The following is a 24,399-nucleotide window of genomic DNA, read 5'->3' as shown; positions in this document are numbered from 1 at the left end:
ATGTAATAATAGTAGGGTGGATGGGAGTTATGTTTTTTTGAGTTTTGAAATAATCACCATTGATAGCAAATGCAATGCCAAAAAAATTATATATACTAAGGTAAATACATCTTTCGATTCTTCCATGTTATAGTAGCTTAGTATCACTGCGAAAGGAGCAAAAATAAAATAATAATATGGAATATTGAAGCATGGGACAAAATCACAAGCGATGCTTAGCCAAGTCCGTATAAAGTTTTGAATCACACATGTATTTATATATGCATATGCAGATATTTTTAACATACGATATTCAAAATAATAGGATACGAAGGAGCTAGCGTCCAACATACTCGAATAAAAGGAGCACATCAAATTATATATGCTCTTTATGTAGGCCTAAAAAAATAAAAAAAACGCAATTTTTAAAAAGGTATAGAATAAAAATATAAACAATACAAAATTGTCGATCTCATTAAGCTATATAAATACAAGGGCGATCAAATATATTACCTTAGTGACCAGTATATAAATAGGAATATAAAAAAACGTCTTATGAAGTGATTTCAATATTATTTCCAAAAACTGAAAAAAAAAAATATAAAGAAACTAAAGTGCCAGTATAACAATCTAATACAGTGAAAACACAATTGAGGAATCCTTACCAATAACCAAATCTGATTAAATTTATTTTGAAATAAAATAAAACGCAAGGACAAAAGCATTATATTAATGATGGAACTAATAAAAATGGATGAATTGTAAGAATCTTCATTAAAATAGCTAATATAAATGTATAGGCCAACTAAATCCGTTACATAACCCGCAAAATTCAAATAACAATATGAACGCATATCCAAATGAATATTTTTAATTTTATAATTTAAAAATATTCTTTCAAAAGTAGGGATTATTAATAATAGACATATGTAAAATATATTGGAAAAATTCAAATTGTTTAGTAATAATTTAATAGGATAAGTAAAAATTTTTTTTTTTTTATGTTGCTTAATTTGACTTTTATCTTGTTTGGTATATGTAAAATTATTATAATTTTCTGACTGTATAGTATCATCACTATATAGTTTGTTTAATATATTATTACCATTTCTATTTTTAATATTTTTTTTTTCTTGTTCAATAATTTTCATATCCTTTTCAATTAAAGAATTATATTTCTCAATAAACGAATTTTTAAATTTTGGATAACATTTAAAAGCGCCATTTTTGAATGTATTCTTTATATTTTCAATAATTGATGCTCTTTTATTATTATTTGTTTTATAATCCATATTATATTTTTTATGATATATTTCTTCTTCATATTTCGAAGGCATTATTGTAAGTAGTGTATAATTATCTTTCGAATTCAAATAATATATTTTTTGTCCTCTTGTAGCAATATCTTTTAATTTGCAACATCCGCTTTTGATACAATTAACATTATCTATTACCAATTTTTTCAATTTATAAAAAATGGAATATGCATACACATTTTCTTCATCATTATCATTATATGTTGTGTGTGTTAATAAATCGTCTATATTTAATTCCCCACCTTCGAAAATACTGTTTCTAAAGCTTGGAATAGTATAATTTTTAATTCCGTTATTGTAGTAGCTTTCCCAGTTATTTTTTTTATATACTTGATCAAAATTATATTCATTTTTTTTTTTTGTTGTTTCATTATCCTCTGCCCATCCATTTTCTTCACTATTTTTCCGCAGTATTCTATAGCTGTTTTGTTTTTCCTCTTCTCCTAGCACACCATATTCAAAAGTAATTTTACTAGACACACTTGATTTTTTACTGAATGAATTCAATGATTTTGTTTTATTATTATTATTATTATTATTATCATTTTCTAGTTCATCCTTTATTTCATCAAAATTCGAATTTAGTATATATTCATTTTGGCTGTGCTTTAATATTTTATCCTTATTTTTAAGAAAAATGAAAGATAAAATAAAAATGGATAATGCCTTAATAAATGTATTTATAATCATAATATTCACATGCTCATATAAAATAAAAAATATATGATAAACAAAATAAATAAATATAGTAGATATACTTAAAATCATTTTACTTATAACTTGTATAATATATATAGTATTTAAGCTAAACTCCGTTCTATATATATTTGTAAATTTACCACATAAAAAAAATATATTATCAGATATAACATCTGTTACACTTTCTAATAGTGAATATAAAAAACAAAAAAAATATATATATTCCTTTTTTCTAATAAAATTACTTGAAATTAATATTAAAATAAATGAATTAAAAACTTGTATTATTATACATGATAATATTAATATATTCAATTTTAAATGATAATATTCTTCATTTATTTTATTATTTATTATTTCTCTTATACTTGAATTGTTGTATTCTGATCCATAACGAAAGCTTTTAAATTTATTATAATAATAATAGTAGTAATATTCATAATCATTATTATGTTCATTAGATTTCATATAACTTTCTGTTAATTCATTGCTATCTTTAAATAGATAATCAACTTTTAAACTTCCTTTTAACGATTTATTCGAGCTTCTTCTTTTTTCATTTATTTTTTCATAATTTTCATGCCCACATTCATCAAATTTCACTTTTCCATTATTATCTTTATTTACTTTCGCCATAAAATCATCCTTATAATAATTATCATTCTTGAGATGATGCCAGTTTGTGATATATTCATTTTTTATAGGATATACTAGTTTGTTGTTATTATTATTATTATTATTTTCAAAACAATATGTCTCAAAATTAGTTTTATTACTACATTGTGAATTTAAAGTAGAATAATACATATCGGGTATATTTAACTCTCCATTCAAATTATATTTAATATCACTATTTTTTTCTGTATCATCTAATTTTATATAACAATCGTTATTCTTTGACACTTTTTTTTTTCTGTCTAATTGAAAATTTAACAAGTTATTCTTCCCCCTATAATTATGCACATTTTCTTTGTATATATAATTTTTATACTTCGGTACAAAATTATTATCACTATATTCATTTTTATTATTTGAATGTTTTCTATGTATATTTATACTATCCTTATCGCTCCCATTCGCTAAACTAACATATTCCTCTCCACTTCGTTCTCTGTTATAATAATTTTTAATTTTCATATATACTTTTTCAAGAATATATATTTTGTGTTTTTTCTTAAATTGGGAATTTTGCAAAGGATCCTCACCATTGCTGTTATTATATTTTTTCTGAATTTTTTTTTTTTTTAAATTGTAAAAGACGTTTTTTTTAGCAATGCGCCAAGTATTACTACTATCATTTAGCACACCGCTTATGTGCTTATCATCACATTTTTCTATTTTTATTTTCATACACCTTTTTTGTTCTTTTTCACATTCGCTACCATTTAATGGCTTCATCATTTCATTCATATTATGCCTTCCAATTCTTAATACACTTTTTCTTTTTCCACTCAAATGGCAATTAATTTTTTTTTTTAACAAATATATCTTATATCTTTCAAACGGTATATCATTTAGCTTATTGAGAAAATCATTTTGTGATATCTTTTTTCTTTTACTAATTATGTATGTTCTTATTTTTTTTTTCGGAGCAATTGGATTTTTCTTCAGTTTCTTACTTTCTCTTCTATTCTCCTTCTCATTTTTATTACGATCTACATATATACATTCATTCTGATGAACTTTACTAAGTTCATATGGTATTGAAGAATAATATACTTTTTTAAAATCATTATTAATTTTATCAAAATAATAATACATATATATATAGTATGATATGTAATCAAAAAAAAGTGTATAAAAACATTTTAAACATATTGGCAAATATACTACTACAAATAGCTTCGTGTTTAAAAATTTATCATCGCTTTTATTATTAAAATTAAAAAAATGTGTAAAGTAATAAAATAAATATCCGTCATTGTCATTTGTGTCTATATTTTCATATTTGTTTAGCAAAAATGTAAAAAAATGGGATATTGTTATTTCTGCATACGTGTAAGTTATTCTTAAAAAAAATGTATACACAAAAAGGATATGATAAATATAGTAGTTTTTAAGGAAGTAGTAGTAATTCAATAATTTTAACAGCTTCTCTTTTAACATTTTCACTTATCTATTTTGTTACACTATATTTTTCTCAATTTTGCTTCTATTTCATTAAATTTGTATGCAATGTGTGCTATATATATAAACATGTGCAGTGTTGTACATATATGGTGTCTTATTATATAAATAAAATCAAGCATAACAATATTCTCTTTTTACATTATAAATAAGCTTTTAATTTATTTTCCTTTGGCATATATATTTGAACATATGCACAAATCGAGAATCAAAAAATCGAAGCATTTATGCTTTACTATATAACTAATATGTGATAATCGGTAATTAATCGATAAAAAAACAGCATATAAGCATGCTTAAAGGTTCAGTTGCCAAACAAATGTTCCTCGTATTTTAGTAACACACTAAAATATGAGCATACATATGTAAAGAGTAATTATATAAACTAACTTTCAATAAAATGCCACTAAAAAATAATAATAACATCTTAATATATATCAAAGGTTTACGCAATAATAATAATGACATAAGAAGCACCAAACAAAAACTTTCTATATATATAATACATACCAATTTGAAAAATATACACTATATAAAATTATATTCTACATTAAAAAAAACGGATGAACGAAAACAAAAATTGCATTAATATACACCAATGAAATTTGCACAAACGATTGAATAAACACAAAGGTAAATTAAAAAAGCGAACAGACCAAAAAATTGTGTGTGTACGTTGAAAGTGAAAAATAAAAAATAAAATATATAAACTTATTTTATTATTACCTCTCTATATATATTTGAATAATGTGAACAAATAAATCACATTAATTATTATCAAATTCAAACATAAGACACTAAAACACCATATATTTTTTATATATTGTTAGCAAAGAGATAAAAATCACCGCTAGTAGTGTAGCTAATATTTTAGTAGTTAAAAAATTAAGTAAATCAAATCATGAAATAATGTGTAATTAGTAAATAAAAATAAAGAATTCATACATATTCCATTTTAGACAATAATATGTTTCCTTTTATTTATTTCATATCATCATTGATATATATACATGCACATATGTGTATATTTTGCCAAAAAGTCATATTTTACATTCTAATATATATTTTGTTCTTTTATATATTTTTAAATAAGTACTATAAAAATATTATATTCGAATAAAAGGAAAACTGTTATCGCAGCCATTTTGTATATATTTTTTACACGTTTTTCATTTTTTTTGACAAAAATTATTTATTTTTACGATATGTATTTTCATTTTAATTTCCATTGAAACATACATTTAAATTTCTAATTTTCTTTTTTTAAATTCATATAATGTGTTTAATTGCCCATATGGAAATTATTTATGATTGAAATATTCCATTCCTTTCCTCCCATGCACATATATAAATACATAAGTGTGAAAATTGTAAGTTAAAATATATTTTTTACTTTTTCCAAACAAATTGTTATTTTAATACCTTTCAAATTCCTATATAATATATAAAAAATATTATTTTTTAGTTAATTAAAAAACGATGGTATATATTTAAAGAAAAACAAATAGATGACAAAATATATAGTGGTAGGTGGTATTAGAAGACCATAGAATATAAAAGTATTGGCTCATGCAATTCAAGTTACATATTTTGTTTTAACTTTGGAATTTTAATATTTGGGCCCGTTAAACACAATTTTTTAATATCGTTTACTTTTATATACACTTTTTAATGATTATTAAATGTATATGATCACAAATTATTCTCCCTCCTAAAAAAGGAAAAGAAAAGGATAAATGGTAAAAGCGATTTTACTTTACATATTTTCTTTTTATTATTTATAATATGTATATTGCTAATTTTCTATAATACTGCATACTTTTTTGTATTTTGTAATATTGCCTTTTACTTTTTATTCACAGTATTTTTTTCCGCACTTCGAAAATTTAATACGTGACTTGAAGCATATTAAATTATTTTGAAAATAGAAGATACGACTAGTGTACTCCATAAGGAATCCTTCGAGTTACCATCCCGATATGTAAAATATATTTTCTGATAAAAAAAAAATACATACATATAATACACATTATTACCATTATAATTAGTAGAAGAAATAATATAAAATATAGTAACGATTATATATTCAGCTTAATGAGGAGGATTTATTTTTTTATTTATTTTTTCATTATTTTACTTTTTCATTAATTTATTTTTTTCACTTATTGTTGTATCATCAAATTAACAAAAATATCCATGCATAATATATTCATACATTCTACATTTTGTATTAAAGAACATGATAATTTAAATATGTTATGCATTATTTTTACATAATTTATATTATTTTTTTTTGTAACTTCCTTGTGCTAATTAATTTTTCAAATTTTATAAAAATATAAACTAGGTATGCTATCAACAGTTCAATTGCTATTGTAAAAAAGAACAAAATAAGTTATAACTATTCCAGCAAAAAATATATATATAATAAAATAAGAATAACAAAAATACACATGGTTGTAATTATATTTGCACGATCACGCTGAGGAAAAAATTATTAGAAACATACTTTTAAGTATTTTCCATTTATCACGTGGTATATACGTATACACATATATGACTAACCTCCCTCCTTATTGATGTAAATTTTACAAATACAAAATGAACATGCTTATAAAAAGCGTAGTAATTGCGTTTGTTATCAATATACAAATACACATTGCAAAATGTATGAAACACGAGAAAAATGCATATTTCTCAAATTCGCCTATAAATTTCCAGTATAATACTATAAATGAATTTAGCAAAAATAAAAAACTCAAGACAAATGCTCAAAAAACACATAATTTTAATAAAATACCACTTTTTATAAATAATTATAAAACAGCCTATGAAAAAATTAACAGATCAAACGAAAACAGTTCAAATATAAGAAACATCCATAAATATAGTGTGGAAAAAAGAAAAATTGTATTAAATGCTAAGAATAATCAACAAAACGAAGGAAAATTCGTTTTGTTTAATAATTCAGGCAAAAATAGTACAGGAAATTATGGAAATAAAAATTATGAAAGAAATAAAAATGCTAACGATATATCAAATAATGGAGGAAGGAATGACGGAAATGTAGGAAATGCAGAAAATGCATTGACAAATAATACAAATATTATTAAAGAAACTAGTGGAGGAACAAAAGATGGCATTTTAAATAATATTATAGAAGGCGGTAAAACTATATCCTTGTTAAGTTTATGGTATGTGTGCAATATTTTTTATAATATAGAAAATAAAAAGGCTTTAAATATAATCAATTTGCCAATTACCCTATCTGTGTTACAAATATACATAGGTTTGCCACTTTTTTTAATTCCATGGTTTTTAAAATTAAAAAATAAACCAGAATTATTTTATGATGAAAATGAAATGAAAAAAATAAGTCAAAGTGATCGAAATTTTATAATGAAAGGATTTCAAAGATATATATTATTTTTAAAAAAATATAGTAGCATTATGAAACAAAGTATATACCATGGATATACCCATCTATTATCAGTTATTGCTATGGGGGCTGGTGCTATTAGTTTTGTTCACATTGTTAAAGCTTTAGGGCCATTATTTGCCGCTTTTTTCTCATTTGCTTTAACAAACACTAGAATGTCGATTTACACTTATTCATCTTTGATCCCAATAGTATTGGGCGTATCCTTAGCTTCAATAAAAGAATTATCATTTACTTATAAAGCATTATATTCAACATTAGTAGCAAATGTATTTACAACACTTCGAACCATAGAAGCCAAAGACTTAATGAGTAAAAATCTTGAAAAACTAGGAAAAAATCTCACTCCAGAAAATATTTTTTCACTTCTAACTATTTTTTCGGCTATATTTTTAACCCCCGCATTGTATATGGATGCACATAGATGGAAAGATGCCTATTATTATTTAATGGATAATAAACAAGTTTTAAAAGTTTTTGGAAAACATGTTTTAATGTCAGGTGTATGGTTTTATTTATATAACCAACTATCATTTATTTCATTAAACAGATTAAATCATATTACCCATGCAGTTGCAAGTACGGTTAAAAGAGTGTTTTTAATATTAACTAGCTATTTTATTTTCGGAACGAAATTTTCTTTTCTTGGAGGAGTCGGCTCAGCTATGGCTGTAAGTGGCACATTCCTTTATTCAATTGCGAAGAAAAAATTTGGCTAATCTCACAATATGTATAAATTATTGTCAAACTCTTTTTCAATATTAAAAAAATCAGCACACACATTTTTAAAGCAAAGTAATATAAATATATTGCTTAACACAAAAAACGGACATCTATATGTTACCATTTTACCTCTATTTATTGTTATTGTTTTAACACTATTATTATTTTTTTTGTTGTTTTTCCAAAATAATGCATTTAAAGGTATCTTTCGTTACTTCAAAATACATTCAGGTGAATGCTCTATATATACGTATGTACGTTTTAATTGATTTATTGCATAATGACATTATTTATAACATTATTATGTTTAATTATTGTTATTGTGTTTTTTCTTTATTATTCTGTTTATATATCCATTTATTATTTTTTTTCTTCAGTATATGCTTATACATATTATTCGAATTAATAATTTCCCAATTGCTTATTCACATTTATATTTACGCCTTTTAGTTTTTTTTATTTATTTTATTTTACCAACCATTAACTTATTAATTTTTTTAATAACAATTATAAAATGCTTATAATATCATATCAATTTCGACTAACTACATATTAGGCAAAACAACTAAAAGAAAATGCCTAAACAATACTCAACTAAATAAACACATGAATATATATATTTATAATGCGCATAAATTATCTCTTATTGAGACCAAGCCTACAACGTATAGCTGCTCATATACCTCATTTTGATAAACAGTGAAAAACCCACAAAAGAAATAACACATGGAATCCCAGTTAAATTTACACTTCAAAACTTAATGACAATGATCCCAATTATTATATAATACAAATTATATATTTATTTCTTACTACCATTTAAAAAGCCTTGATAGCAACATTTTGCTATTACAATATATTCATAGGAAACATAATCATAAGAAAATTTGCACTTTATAGTTTTAATTAAAAAAATGCTCAAAAATAAGCCTATTGATATACTCACCAACCTACAATATGTAGAATGATAATTTTTATTCACTTTTATTATAGTATATATTGCATTTAATTTAAAAGATTAAAATAAAGTTCGAAATATACATTCAAATAAAACATATCAATAAAATATAATATTAAATAAATAAAAGCGAAAAGAAAAAAAAATTACAAAATATATCATCTTTAAATCATTTTAAGCTATGTCCACATGCATGTTTAATTGAAATAATAGTGATATAATTCACTATCTTTAATATAATTACATTAATTTAATAAAAACTAATACAAAAAATTATATTTTAAAAAAAATATAAATATAAAAACTATATTCATATTTGTTATTAAACTTTAATATATATATATATATACATACACATATACCCAAAATTGGTTAAAATTATTTTTACGTTTCTTTTCTCGATGCTATTTACATTAATATTGAAATTTATAGCTTTCAATTTAAATAATAAAGCCAACAAAACAATATCGTCAATATAATTAACATAGTTGAATAAAACAACTATAGTATTATGATAAAAAAGAAAAGTGTAACTGTTAATAAACAAATTAACATATATAAATAATAATTACTCGTGTTGTTAGTAATTCTAGTAAAAATGTTACTATTCCTATCCAATAAATCACTTGTTTCATCCATATCTCTATCTATATCATCTAATATTTCATTATGCACTTGTATTTCGTTATTTATATTATAGCTAATACTTTTTAAATTTTGTGTTGTTCCTTCAAGAAATTCGAGTTGTTCATCTTGTAATCTCATTATATTATGTTGTTTTAACATTAACTCTTCTCTGTTTATTTCATTTATATATGACCCATTTCTGCTATCAAAATTATTTACAAAATCCATCGTTATGTTATACGAAATGTTCTAAAAAAGTGAAAATAATAATAATAAAATGAAGAAGCTATGAGTAATATTTGCATGACCATAAATCCCTTAATTTTTTTTTAATTGGGTTTACACACACATATATACATTAGAATATTAACGGCTCAATTATATCTTACCGATTCATTATTCGTTCCATATTCTTCGTACAGGTCTAATATATCTTTTTTCATTGTTTCTAGGAACTCTACTTTACTCATATATTTCTCTTCATTTGATTTATATCTTATATCATTTTTTATATAATTATTGTTTAATTGGTGTATTAAAAATTTCATATTTTGATTAAATTCGGCTATTTTCCCTCTCAATATTGCTCTATTTTTAGCCCTTTTTCGATCATTTTCATTTTTTCTCAATATTTTTTTAATTTCTTTTCCTGTTTCAATGGTTTTTTCATAATCGGTATCCCATATATCCATCGCCGCTTATTTATTCAAAAAATATAACACACAAACAGACAAATATACGATGTATAAATAATTATTATACATATAATCACACTAATGTATAGTTTTTTTTAACTATAAAAAATTTTAATAAAACATATAATCATTCCTAATGTTTTATATATTAATTTATACATATATAATATCAAATTTTTATTCGGACAATTTTTATTATAAAAAATAATTTTAATCATATTTATATGGACATTAATTTATTAGTTCTAATAAATAATATTATCAGAAATATGTGCGTGTTAAAAGAAATATAAGGATTTATGTGTGACAAAAATATAACAAATTTGTATCCATATATAAAATTGCATTAAAAAATACAATATTTTCTTATTTTTTGAATTTTATTCTGAAATTATATATGCATATATAAGATATCCTTCGGAATATATGTAACTATATCTATACGGAAGAATCCGTTCCGATCTGACAATAATGTTGTGGTACTAATTATTTCTCTATAAAATATGACCTTATTATATTCTTGATAATATTTTTTTTCATTAATATAAGAAAAAAAACTAAATGTACACCAATTTTTTATAATTATATACAATTTATATAGATATTATTTTATGTGTACAGCTTAATTGGGACATCAACGAATGCATTCACTACTTGAAATCAAAGCTTCATTTAATAAGGCCGTTTTAAAACAATTAAGCTTTAAAAGCAAAGATTAAAATAATATAATTTTCGAACAAACTTAAAAAAAATATATATATAACAATTGTATAACCACCCAATATATGTATAATAAAACAAAATCAAACTAATAATTTGTATAATGTTTTTTCTGACGGAAAAGGTAATTTAATCGCGTTTTTAATATATGGTTACGAATTCTACTTATTATATATATACAATTTTGAAAATATAATAAAACAATATAATATGGTACACTATAGAAGAAATAAATTATACTATTGTGTCACCACTACTATATTATTTAGTAATATATACTACGCTGTGTTTCGCTTGGTGCTGTTTTTCTTTTGTTTTTGCTAATTTTCTTCTATTTTCATTTTTATCGTTATTACTTCTTGTTTCCCATCTATATATATAGCATTTTAACATAATTTTAATCGACTAAAAGATAAATCAGTATGTGCATCCAAATATATATAATACTAAATATACAAATACATATATATCTACAAAAAATGTAGAAATAAAAAGTAAAACAATGCGAGATAAAACCAAAAAATATATTATTAGGTGTAAATAACTTCCATATTTTTGGCAGTAATATATTTTACAAAATAAAAATAATTATATGTATTATATATTTCTCATGTAATGCAGTTTCCTACATTTAATTTGCTCGGTTTTTATATGTATATATAAATATATTAAAAAGAAATTTAGGAGTTTTTCCGATTTCTTTAAGTAGTAATATCATGCGTAACATAAAATCCATATTTGGATTTAAATTAATATTCGTTTACCCATAGTAATAAATGCGCATCGTTGTAAATTATCGGGAAAAATGAAATAATAAAATGACTTGCTATATTTGCTTGATTTTTTTGCGCCACAATTTTTATGTATATAATATTTGTAAAGGCAATATTTATTTTATTTGTTTAATTTTTTCATTCCAAGTTAAAAACGAATTTAATTTTATTATTTTACCCCTTTATAAATTATATCGTGGCATTTTATTTAGTATTAAAATTACTTGGTTTAATAGTTCATAACAAATTTTAAGTTTTGTAAAGAAATAAATATTTCCATTTTATATCATATTTCCACAAAAATAAGCAACGTAAGCATAAATAGAAATACGAAAAAAAAAATATGTACATAAATTTATTTATAGCACACTATATACTTAACATATTTGTGCTTTCTACCTTAAAAAAAATAATAAATAATTATTAAGCTATAAAAAGCACTATTAAATTTTCATATCCCATCAATTTAGTGAAGGGTATATACATTATAAGTGTGTATATTTCATTTCGTTGTGGACGGAATACTATCATAAACTCACATGGATATTTGGAAAAATACATAATTCATTACACATTTATATTTATTTTAACAGGTTACATACAATTTTATTATTAAAAGGATAAAATGAACAAAAATAAGCAAAGGACTAAAAAGAGATTGCCCAAAGGCCGATCACGATATATCCCAACACAAGAAGAGGTTGAACGACGAAATGCAGAAATCACAAGAAGATCAAAAGATGACGATTCAGAAGAAGTTGAGTCTGGATCTGAAGTTGAAGCATCAGAAGAATCTGCATCGGCACCAGATTCAAAATCAGAAAAAGCAAACGAAAAAGATGAACAAAATAAAAACGAACAAGATGAAGAAAAAAATACCAATTGAAAATAAAAATACCTGGGTATCAATCCAATTGTAAATATTATATTAACAAAAAATTATTTAACTTTTTAAATACATGTGCACGTATCCACTTTTATAACTCTTTGAATATTTAAGCACACACATATATATAATTTCTCATGCATTTTATTATTTTTGTTTTTTATGTATAAGTAATTTTTTTCTTATGTTTATTTTTTATTCCATAAGAAAAAAATGTTTCTTCAGCTTTGTGTTATGCCTACATAGCATGGCTTGTAGTATAAAAGTACAACAATGTAGTATATATTTATACATCTATGTATAAAATAATATTTCATCTCCTTTTCTATAAATAGCTTATTTGATATATGCACATAAATTACGTAATTAAATTGCCAATAGGACCATTTTAAGGTGCTATAAAATTAATGTTGACACTGCGATATTTTTATGGTGTATTAATTTATATAATATTTATTGTGAATGCTCTTATGACCTTGCCTCGTAATATACCACTCATACATACACTATAAACAATAACATTAATTTTTTTAATGGAACGCATTTAAATGTCATTTTTTTATTATATTTATTGCTCCATATTAAAATATTCAAAATAAAACAATATTATGATTACTATCTTGTAATAAAAAAAGTTACATGATCATAGCCCAAATAATATTTTTTAATAACTATATATGCACAAAATTATTACCAAAATAATCTTAAAATAAGAGATATATATACATGAATTTAAATTGAAAATTTATTGTAAATTTGTACATTTGTTCGAAGCCTTTAATTTTATTTATTATATATGCATATATTATTTTCCCTCCCGATTGTCCTTTAAATTTTAGCAAATATATTGTCTTTTGTGCCACCTATATTTTATGATAAGGCACCAAGCTTTGAAAAGTTATATATATATTATAATATATAGAGTATTTTATTTTTCCCATTTTTCTTTTAAAATTAGGCGAGTATATATACATACGCACATTTGCATTCATACTATAATTATAATTGCTAAATATAAATACTAAATGCCTTAAAATGAATAATGGTCAAGGTTTATTCCTGCTATTTATAGAATATTCAAACAAAATAATGACAATGTGTTAAAAAATAGGAAAAAATAAAAATGCTCATTTATTTACTATATTATATAACACACTTTTATACACACGTATGTGCATAGCACATATAATGTATATTTGCTAATGCTTATAATTATCATTGTCCTCTTTTAAATATGTAGAATACTTGTGTTTTATTTTAACCTCTTATCCACATTTTCACATACATTTTAAAATCAATATTTAGTTTAATTAAATAAACAAACATATGTTTATATATTCGTTTTTTTGAAGATTTAATTGCTTGAGAAAGAATTATTCATTTGTGGGCTGGGGTAAAAAAGAGAGAAAACAAAATTTATTTATTTTTTTCCCTAGACCTTTTATTTTCAACTTTTTTTTAAGTTTTCATATTTTCAATTTATTATCATATATGATTTTCACATTTTTATTATATTTTGTTCCTTTAAATATACTTTCTTAAAAATTGATAAGAAAGGAAAAATTATACACAATTAAATCATCATTCCCTGATTCGCATATTGTATATCATTTAAAGTAATACCATTAATAACACCTTATAAAATAACTATATAAAACATTGTCCTATATTTTTATGATGGGAGATATTTTAAATTTATTTTAAACTTCAAAATTGTGAATTTTTATTTTGCGACATTATATTATTTTAATTTAAATCTTTTGTATGATTTTATACAATTGACGTTGAATATATTTTTGTTATTTTTTTTACAAACTTATATTTACGTGTGCAAATATATCAAGTATTTTATTATATATATTTTTTGTATATATAAAATATACATGATAATACGCAATAATATATATCATATAAATATATAATATATATATATATATAATTTTAAATTTTATACAAAGTATTTATCCATACATTTTAACATTATGAATAGCATATATTTTTCATTTTTTTAAAGAATTATTTTTTTTATTTATTTTATCATTTAATTTTTTGATATAAACAATTTTTCAGTGTTATTTTAATAATATTATTATTATTATATTATATATACAGTAGTAATAATATTTTTTCGTGCCTTAAAAACATTTGTTTAAGAGTGAATTGTTCTATTCATATATACATAATATATATAACATAATTAAAACTTAATTTGCTTCATTTTTTTATCTTATTAATATCCTCCCTTTTTATAATTGATTTTTTATTTTTCTTCTAAATCAAAAAAATTGTAATACCTGAATTAAACACTTTTACTTCCTTTTAAATTAAAGCATATCGTACAAAATGGTAGAAGAAGGAAATACCACTCATACATATTTCGGAAGAATATATAAAAATGTGTCTAATGTAAGCAATTATCAAAATGCGATAAAAATTAAAAACAATCATACTTTTCGTAAAAATAAGACAAAAAAAACGTTCCTACATTTTTTTTTGTCACGTGTTTATATTATTTGCATAAATAAATAAACCGTTTATAAAAAATAGAGCAACATATGACATATAAACTTATTTATATACATTGTAGAAAACAAAATATTCAGCAAATTATACATATATATTTTTTTTTTAGTATGTCAACAGCTATATGACAGCATCTGACCAAGAGATGCAAAACAATACCGATCCAATAATGGACATAATTACTACGGCCCCTAGTGACTCTTTATATTTTATTGAAAGAATAAATCTCATATCAGCTATTATAAGTATAAGTACATCATTTCCATACTTAACATATTTATTTATTTATTGGAATGACTGCTCATGCAACGATATATTAAGATGGTGGATTGTTATTAATAGTATATTACAACTACTACAAGCCCCAATCCGATTTTTCTTATATTTATTACTAAGAAAATATAAGCTTGAAAACGAAAGGATGCACATTGAAGCGTAAGAAACCATATACGCTATAACGAAAAATAACTTAAAAATTATATATTCATTTGGGAGCAAATAGTGTGCTCAATTTGCATATCTACAATAATACAACTTATTCAATAAGAGCCAATTACTTTGCTATTTAATAGTTCATTCAATCCTCTTATATATATATATATATATATATATTTTTCCTCAATCAGGTTACGAAGACTTACTAGCTCAAAGGGATGGAAACTCAGTAAAAGATTCAGTTTATTAAATTATTTGTGGTTTATAACAGGAACTGTTGTAATGGTGGCCACAAGAAAACATACAAAAAATTATTATTTATGGTTCATTTCGTGGACTATTATATTATCATGCATATTTAGAGTATTCTTTACAATAATATGGTTTTGCTTTTTCTTTCCATATCATCAAAATATACCTAAAAAGAAAAAGGGAGTTCCCAAAGCATTTTTGGCTGAAATTCCTACATTTAAATATTCATCAGATAGAAAATTAAAAAATGAATCATGTTCTATTTGTCTATCTGATTTTGTTGAAAAAGATGAAATTTTTGAATTTAGATGCATGCACAATTTCCATACTAAATGTGCGAAAAAGTGGCTATCACAAAGAAGGCAATGCCCTCTATGCCAAAGGGATGTTATGAAATTAGATTAGTTTGTTAATTAAGTTTTTTTCCTGTTTTTTTTATTATTATATCCTTGGACTATTACCCTTTTTTATCATATATTTTTGTATATATCACAAGTGTATGTGCATAAATGCTAAATAAAATTGTATGCAATAATTTTCATTTATTCTCATTTATGCACATTATCCATATGTATATATATTTTTTTAATTTCTTTAGTCTTATATCATAATATTTATAATTTCATGTTTTTACTTATTTTTTTTAATTTCATAAATATTACATATAAAATTATTGTTTGAATACAACCATTATTTATTTTTAATGTATATTTATATTATCCTTAGCATTTTAATGTAATCACATGATAACGTGTATATATATGCATACAAAAATATCACCAATAAATATACGCATATGCACACATCCTAATAAACATATCCTATCATTAATAAATGCGCTCTTATATTTTTTTATTTATATTTTGCTTATGCACATGACTATTTATTCTATTATGCAAAAATATATATTTTTATTCTTTAATGTGTGCATATATGTATCAACTTTATAAAACTCCGCATATTGTAAATATAAGTTTTTTTGTATAATTATTTACCTTATTATATTTTTCGACTAATTAGTTGTATCCATTCATTCAATATACTTACGTATATGTTTAGATAAATAATTCACTTGTTTTGTATTGATAAGATATTATATTTAGTTAATGATTTATATGTTTGTATTTACATGTTCCTTTTATTTCTATGACTTTATAAATAACTATAACTATATTAAAATTCCCTTATTTTTTATTTTAAAAAAGCATTAAAAACGAAAAATCATAAAATATACTTGTTTAGTCTTTTAATACAAAATATTATTGACAATACAATTTGTTATATCAGGTTATGGATATCCACAAAAATGAACTCGCAAAGAAACCATATTTTTATCATGTCTATATTATTTGGAGAGAGCGCTATAAATCGTTGTGCATGGTTGCAAATCTTGGTTTATGATTGAATTTTAATTTATAAAGCAAATTGACAGAACATATAATTTGTTACATTTAAAAAGTTTGATTTTCAAAAAATTATACATACGTCCATATATATCATTAATACTATAAATATATATGCACGTTCAAACGCAAAATATCATTTTGATGGCAACATTCTATTGCACGAGAAGAAAAAAGTAACGCAATAAAAAAATATATAATAATATAATAAAAAAATATATAATAATATAATATAATAAAAAATATATAGATTAAGTCTACTTAAACATTTATTAACACACTTTTATATATATCGAATTCATTATATTAAAAAAATAACACAAAAAAAGCTTTTAATTTAAAAAAAATTAAAAGTAGATAAATACCAACGCTATATCTATAAATCGATCCAAGCGAATTATGCCAATTTTGTAAATATATGAGTACCTTCATAACTTTACACACAATAAAACCACTCAATTAATTTAATTACCATGTGTGCAAACAATTATTTGTATACAAAAAATATACTTGCAAACTACGGATGCAATAAATAGAATAATAGCATTAACTTCAATATAGACCATGCTTTTTTAATATGCTTCCATCACTAAAAGAAAAGGAAAATTGTTTAACTTTTTTCCACTTTTTAATAATTATCCTCCATATTTGACTCTTCAAGTGGCTTGATAATTACCAAGGGGTCGCAATTATAATCGAGCATTTCTTCGTTAAATCTAAGTTTCGATAAGTTACTAAATATGCTATCTTTTTGTAAAGTTTTCATTGATGATAAAATAGATGTCGAATTTTCATGTGTCTTAGTAAAATCATTTGTTAAATCGATGGTTCGATTATTATTTGTATCTACCGATGCATCAATTTCTTCACTTTTTAAATTTTTCAGTACATCCATATATTTGTTATACAGTTCTTGCTTTGTTTTGGCTCGATTTTGACCTGGATTTTTTGTATAACTATTTACACTAATATCATCCCTGCTATAATTCTTTGCATTTTCTTTATATCGGTAAGAATAATCATTTATGCTATTGTAAGATATATCTTTCTCTTTTCTATCTCCATTATCATTTTTATATTTTTCACCACTTATTTTATCATAGTTTTCATATATACCTTTGCTCCTATTTAGTTCATTCATATTTGTTTCGCCCCTCTTCAAATTATTAACACTGTGCTTATGCTTAGAATAATTCATTCCACTTTTCCTATCCGATCTCCTTTTACTATTAGAATCATTATATTGGTCAATACTTATATTATGAGAAAAATCCGAATTTACTGAATCGAGCAATACGCTACTAGAGTTACTATTTGCTTCATAGCTAGTTTGTGAAATAAAATTACACCCCTTATTATTTTTTACACTATTATTCTTTTTCTTATATTTATTACTTTTTTCTATTTTTTTTTTTCGTTCAATCAAATGGTTTATTTTTTTGTCATCACTCATATCTCGTATACCACTAAATTGGAGTGACCCACTATGATTTATTCTCTTCATATCACTATTTTGCAAACCATTTTTTAAACTATCTACATCATAACGTGATGGTTGCCCTGTAGAAATATCTATATTATTATTTTTATTGTCTATATGCTCTCCTATTTCACTTTGGTCATAATATCTTATTTGTTCAGTTCGCGCCACTTCCATTGGTTTTCCTTTCATGTTTTTTTTATTGTCATTATCTTCATCAAAATATGTACTATCATTTACATCAAATATCATATCTCCATAAGAATCTTTTATTTCCGTATTATATTTTTTATTTTTTCTTCCACTACTTTGATATATATTTTTTATATTGGAATTGTTTAAATTGTTGTTCTTTTTCAATACATTTGCACTTCTTTCTCCAGGAAATGTCTTATCAATCACATTTTTATCATCGTGATTTCTCATATTATTTGTAGAGTTAAGGTTAAACATTTTCTTTATTTTAGAACTGCTAAATAAAGAAATATCGTTATTCTCCAAATACGAAAATGAGTATTCGCTGGCAATGAAGTCTTGGTCATGTTCCTTCTCTTCGTTTTCTTCGCTTGCAATTTCATTACTGACGTTATTTAGAGACGATAATGTCATATCTTTTAATAATGATGCAGATTGCCCATTGACATTTTCTGTAGTAATACTATCAATGTTATTAGATTTATCCTTTATATCATTTTTTTTTGTTATCATTTTATTATTATCTCTTTTCATATATGATAAAGTATCGGCATTTAAAATTTCACAGTTTGAAAAATTTGTAAAATCTTTTGAATACTCATTTTTCATTAAAAATTCATCTCTTTCAAACTCATTATATATAAAATCTTCATCATCTGTATATAACATTTTGTTTTCGTGTGATTTTGTGGTATCATCAAAAGTACTTCTCTTATTTTCGGTTTTATTTATATCATTACGATTTATTCCAATTTTATCATTTCCCTCTTTTTTGGCGTGTTCATTTGTTAAATTCATGAAATTACCTTCTGTGTACCCACTAACGAGTATATTTCTTTCAACTAACTCATCGTTTTTTACCTTTTCTTCTTTTTTTTTATTTGAATTCAGAAATATTGTAAATCCATCATTGTAGTCATATATTTCTTCTTCTTCATTCCCCTTAGGATATGGATTTGATGAATTTAATTCAACAAATTGTGCATCGCCAAATGGAATTTCCCCAAATGAGGTAATTTCTATTCCCAAATTATTACTAGTATTTATTATTTCTTTATTTTTTATTTCTCTATTTTCTTCAAATGTTGAATTCACTTGTTTAGACGCATTACTATGATTATCATATTCGCCTTTGGTGTTACTAATAATATTTTTTAAATTTTCAATAGCCATAATTTTATCATCTCTATCAATATTAATACTATTACCAGAAATTGACTTTATATTCTTTTTTTGGTTTCTAATAAGATCATTGCTACAATTGTAACGACGCTGTGAGTTAACCATTTTTTCCTGATTGTTCAACTCCGATTTCAATCTCTCTATTATAACAATATTATCATTATTATTAATTGTTAGTTCATCTATTTCTTTCTTTAAATTATGTATAATTTGCTCATAATAATTATATTTTGTATGTGCTTCCAAATGAAATTTATTATAGTTAATATTATTTTGTTCGATTGTATTTTCTTTTTCTTGTAAAAGTTCTAACTTTATAGTTTTTTCATTCAAATTTTCTCTTAATGATTTTATTTCATTTTTTAAAATAATTTCTTCTTGCTCTTTTTTAATATTAATTTTACTTATTTCACTAATATTATTTTGCACAAATAAAACATTTTTTTCATATTCATTTAATTTTCTTTTTAAATCATCAATAATACTTTTACTTTGTATTAATTCATTTTCATATTGCGTTTTGTCTATAGCTACTTTTGTTAATGCATCTAATGAATCGTCTCGTTGGGTTTTTAAATTTGCTATTTCAATAGACAATGTTTGTATATATGTTTCTAAATTTTTTATTTTATCTACTGATTTTTTTAATTCAGTTTGAATTTTTATTGCGGCATCTTCGACAATTGTTTTTTCTTGTAATACTATTTTATAATCTTCTTCAATTTTTAATAAATGATTATTTGTAACATTTAAAATTTGAATCTCTTGTTGCAATTGCTGAATAACCAAACTGCTATTAGCATTGTGCGACGTATTCATAAGTTGTAAATTTTTATTTTCCTTTAATATTTCATTAAATTTTAAAGTTGATTCTGCATATTCTTTATTTAATATCTCTAATTTATTTTTAAAGCTTTCTATGACTTCATCCTTTTTATCTAAAAGAGATGCAAACTCATCTATTTGATTACTAGAATCTATTAAATCGTCTTTTAATTTTTTTATTTCTTTCTTATATACTTGAATTTTTTCATCCTGCAACATATTACTGTTTTTTAATTCATCTATTTTATCATTATACTCACTTAGCGTATTTAATATATTATGAATATAATCAGTTAATTGTTTTTTTGTTTCATTAGAACAAGAAATTATATTATTAAATTCGTCTGATTCTAATTTAAAATTTTTTATTATATTTTTGTCTATATTAAATTCATTTCGCTTTTTTTCAATTTTTTTTTCTAAAATTTTTAATTCTTCTTTTAATATACTAACTTCCCCTTTTTCTTTGTTATATTCTCTTTCATACTTATTACTTTTTTTCTTCTCTTCATTTAATTCTTTTTTTATCTTTTCTAATAATTTTTTCATTTCATCAATTTTTGGATCTTTTGATTTTCTTTCATCCATCAAATCTTCTGCATTAGTTGAATGCATTACCTCATCACAACTATATGACGAAAATTCATCTGATTTGCTCATATATTTATTTGCAGATGTTTCATTTTGATTCCTATCAGTAGTACTAACACTACTATTGAGCCCATTACTTAACTCATTATATTCTGTTTCGCTTATACTTTTAAGTTTTTCTTTATATTTATTGCTCTGTTCATTTTTTACTTGTAATTCTGTTTCCAGTAAAACAACTCGGTTTTGTAAATGAAATATTTCGTCGTCTCGCTGTTTTATAACCTTTTCTAAATCTTTTATTTCCTTAGTAGCCTCTGGAGTTTTAGTTTCCCCATCATATTCACTTTTGTATTCGCTATTTTCACTATTCTCATTAGTATTATCATCTGAAACTTTGGAATTTACGCCCCTACTATCATTACTGATAATAGTTACCAATCTACTCCTCGTACTATGTTCTGTTTTGTTTTTATCATTTAACATTCTCAATTCATTCATTTTTTTTATTTCGACTTCATATTCGTTCAATTTTTTTTTTAAATTTTTTATTTCCATATCTTTTTCGTTATCTTGATTTTCGATATTATCACTATGCATTGTGTTCGGCTCTATTTTGGCCTTTTCTAACTCTATTTTTAATTCTTTGCATAATTTTTTATAATAAGACAATTCTTTTCCCCATGATAAAATATGGTTATTTATTAAATTACTATTACTTTCGTTCATGCAATTATTCATATACATATGTTTTTTTTTCTTTTTCTCCTTTTCTAATTCAAAATCGTCAAACGATTTTGTTTTGTTATTAAATGAAGATAAATTATTGTCAGATGTACAATCAGATGAATTACATAAGTATTCTTTTGTATTTTTTTCTAATATTTCTAAAGAAAGTTTTAATTTTTTGTTTTCTGATATATATGATTCTTTTGTTTTTAATTCTTCTTCTAGTTGTTTCTTAAGTTTTTCCACTTTTGTTTTGTATCCCTTTATCACCAATTCAGTATTTGATTTATCTGCTTGACTCTTATTCCCGGCCATATCCTCTGAAAAAAAAAAATATATATTACAATTTAATTATAATTGCAAATATTTCTATAAAATCACTGATATCGTTGTGTGTATCAATCATTCACTTTTTTACCTTTTTCCACTTTTGGATCCTTTGAGGGAAGGCCATTTTTTTTTTGCTCAGATATAAGGTCTTTATATTTCTTCCTAGCATCTTCATATTTATCAGAAATTTTTTGAAAATTTTGTATTGCTTGTATCAGGTCATCAAAAACTGCTTGAACTAAAGGAGTGCATCCTACACATAATGGTTTGTTATAGTTTAAATTATTTAACTTTTTTCGTAATTTTTTATATATTAAATTATTATTTACATCATTTGATATTTTATCTTTTGACTCATTTTTATTATCCTTTTTAATAACATTTTCGCCCTTATTTTTATTATTCTCAGTTTTCACCTCAAGATTGGCTTGATTACCATCTTTTTTTATGTCTCTTTTACTTTTATTAGTAATTATTTCTTTCATTGATTTAGTTACATATTTTTTAATTATTCCACTCATTTTTTCTGGTTTTTTCGTTTTTCATATTTTATTTATATATCATATTGTAAAGATAACACATCGTGTAAAGGCATTTCACCTTTTGCAATTTTAAAAATGTTCAACTTCACCTACTTTGAATTTATAATTATATCCATTTTTATGTATATATATATATATGCCTTTCCAATAGAATGACAATTTTTATTATCAAAAGAACTAATTAAAGTGTTACAAAAAAAATGAAATATCAAATTTATAAAATACATCCCCAATAATATATTTGCCTTTTAAATTTTATCCTCCATATAATCAAATTGACGAATAATTAAACTAAAAAATAAAATAAAACAATAAAAATAAAATTTAAAATAAAAAGAATTATATATTATTCAATTATTTATTTTATTTCTTTCAAATGTATCATAAACTGAATTAAAATTTCACACATGTTAAGGGACTTTACTATGCGTGCTAAAAAAATTGGAAAAAAAATAATTTATTAAATTCACACATTAGTATATGCACATTTTTTAGTTTATTCCACATATATATCATATGCTATATAGTAATATATACTTTAATCCTTATATTTCCAAGAAAAAACATAGAAAAAGTATAAATTAATGGATTAATATTTAATTCTTCTCAATTTTCCAGGGGAGGAAAAATGCACATATAGGAAAAGGTAAGCGTAAACGTTATAATAATAAAAAAGCATCCAAATTAGTATATATTTCAGATTTATCAGTGTTACTATATGTAAAACAAAATTGAAAGACATTCAATATTATACTTCAGTTATGTAAAAATATATATATCCTCTTATATATATTAAAAATATTTTTTCAAAATATTAAAGATTACTCTTTTTTGTTATGCTACGGTTACTAACAAATATATATTTTGAAAAATTGTAAAATACTCTCTATAATTCATATGCTTATATAAAAGAAGCTATATAAAATTATATACTTCAAAAAAATATTCACTTATATAATGGTTATAATAAAAT

General features: G+C 22.8%; 6 protein-coding genes across 6 annotated transcripts; 3 read left to right on the top strand and 3 right to left on the bottom strand.

Annotated features, from left to right (window-relative positions):
- Nucleotides 1–27: 27 nt before the first annotated feature.
- On the bottom strand, nt 28–4,100 carry PBANKA_1244700 (conserved Plasmodium protein, unknown function; the record flags this gene model as incomplete). The annotated part of the gene is made up of 4 exons (XM_034566534.1): nt 28–146; nt 288–378; nt 493–564; nt 645–4,100. 4 exons carry the CDS (start codon nt 4,098–4,100, stop codon nt 28–30), a joined length of 3,738 nt encoding a protein of 1,245 aa, XP_034423121.1.
- Nucleotides 4,101–6,722: 2,622 nt separating this feature from the next.
- Nucleotides 6,723–8,279, top strand: PBANKA_1244600 (phosphoenolpyruvate/phosphate translocator; the record flags this gene model as incomplete). The annotated part of the gene is made up of 1 exon (XM_034566533.1): nt 6,723–8,279. One exon carries the CDS (start codon nt 6,723–6,725, stop codon nt 8,277–8,279), a length of 1,557 nt encoding a protein of 518 aa, XP_034423120.1.
- Nucleotides 8,280–9,742: 1,463 nt separating this feature from the next.
- Nucleotides 9,743–10,560, bottom strand: PBANKA_1244500 (SNARE protein, putative; the record flags this gene model as incomplete). Its single annotated transcript, XM_034566532.1, has 2 exons — nt 9,743–10,117; nt 10,258–10,560. 2 exons carry the CDS (start codon nt 10,558–10,560, stop codon nt 9,743–9,745), a joined length of 678 nt encoding a protein of 225 aa, XP_034423119.1.
- A 2,121-nt stretch (nt 10,561–12,681) lies between these two features.
- PBANKA_1244400 (conserved Plasmodium protein, unknown function) lies at nt 12,682–12,942 on the top strand (the record flags this gene model as incomplete). The annotated part of the gene is made up of 1 exon (XM_034566531.1): nt 12,682–12,942. One exon carries the CDS (start codon nt 12,682–12,684, stop codon nt 12,940–12,942), a length of 261 nt encoding a protein of 86 aa, XP_034423118.1.
- A 2,343-nt stretch (nt 12,943–15,285) lies between these two features.
- On the top strand, nt 15,286–16,557 carry PBANKA_1244300 (RING zinc finger protein, putative; the record flags this gene model as incomplete). Its single annotated transcript, XM_034566529.1, has 3 exons — nt 15,286–15,348; nt 15,575–15,900; nt 16,092–16,557. The coding sequence occupies 3 exons, from the start codon at nt 15,286–15,288 to the stop codon at nt 16,555–16,557; spliced, it is 855 nt and encodes a 284-aa protein (XP_034423117.1).
- Nucleotides 16,558–18,183: 1,626 nt separating this feature from the next.
- Nucleotides 18,184–23,405, bottom strand: PBANKA_1244200 (conserved Plasmodium protein, unknown function; the record flags this gene model as incomplete). Its single annotated transcript, XM_034566528.1, has 2 exons — nt 18,184–22,874; nt 22,973–23,405. The coding sequence occupies 2 exons, from the start codon at nt 23,403–23,405 to the stop codon at nt 18,184–18,186; spliced, it is 5,124 nt and encodes a 1,707-aa protein (XP_034423116.1).
- Between the last annotated feature and the right edge of the window lie 994 nt (nt 23,406–24,399).

The sequence above is a fragment of the Plasmodium berghei genome (genome assembly GCF_900002375.2).
Source record: "Plasmodium berghei ANKA genome assembly, chromosome: 12".
NCBI lineage: Eukaryota > Apicomplexa > Aconoidasida > Haemosporida > Plasmodiidae > Plasmodium > Plasmodium berghei.
The sequence above is the reverse complement of the archived record's forward strand: the minus strand, read 5'-3'. Positions and strand labels throughout refer to the sequence as shown.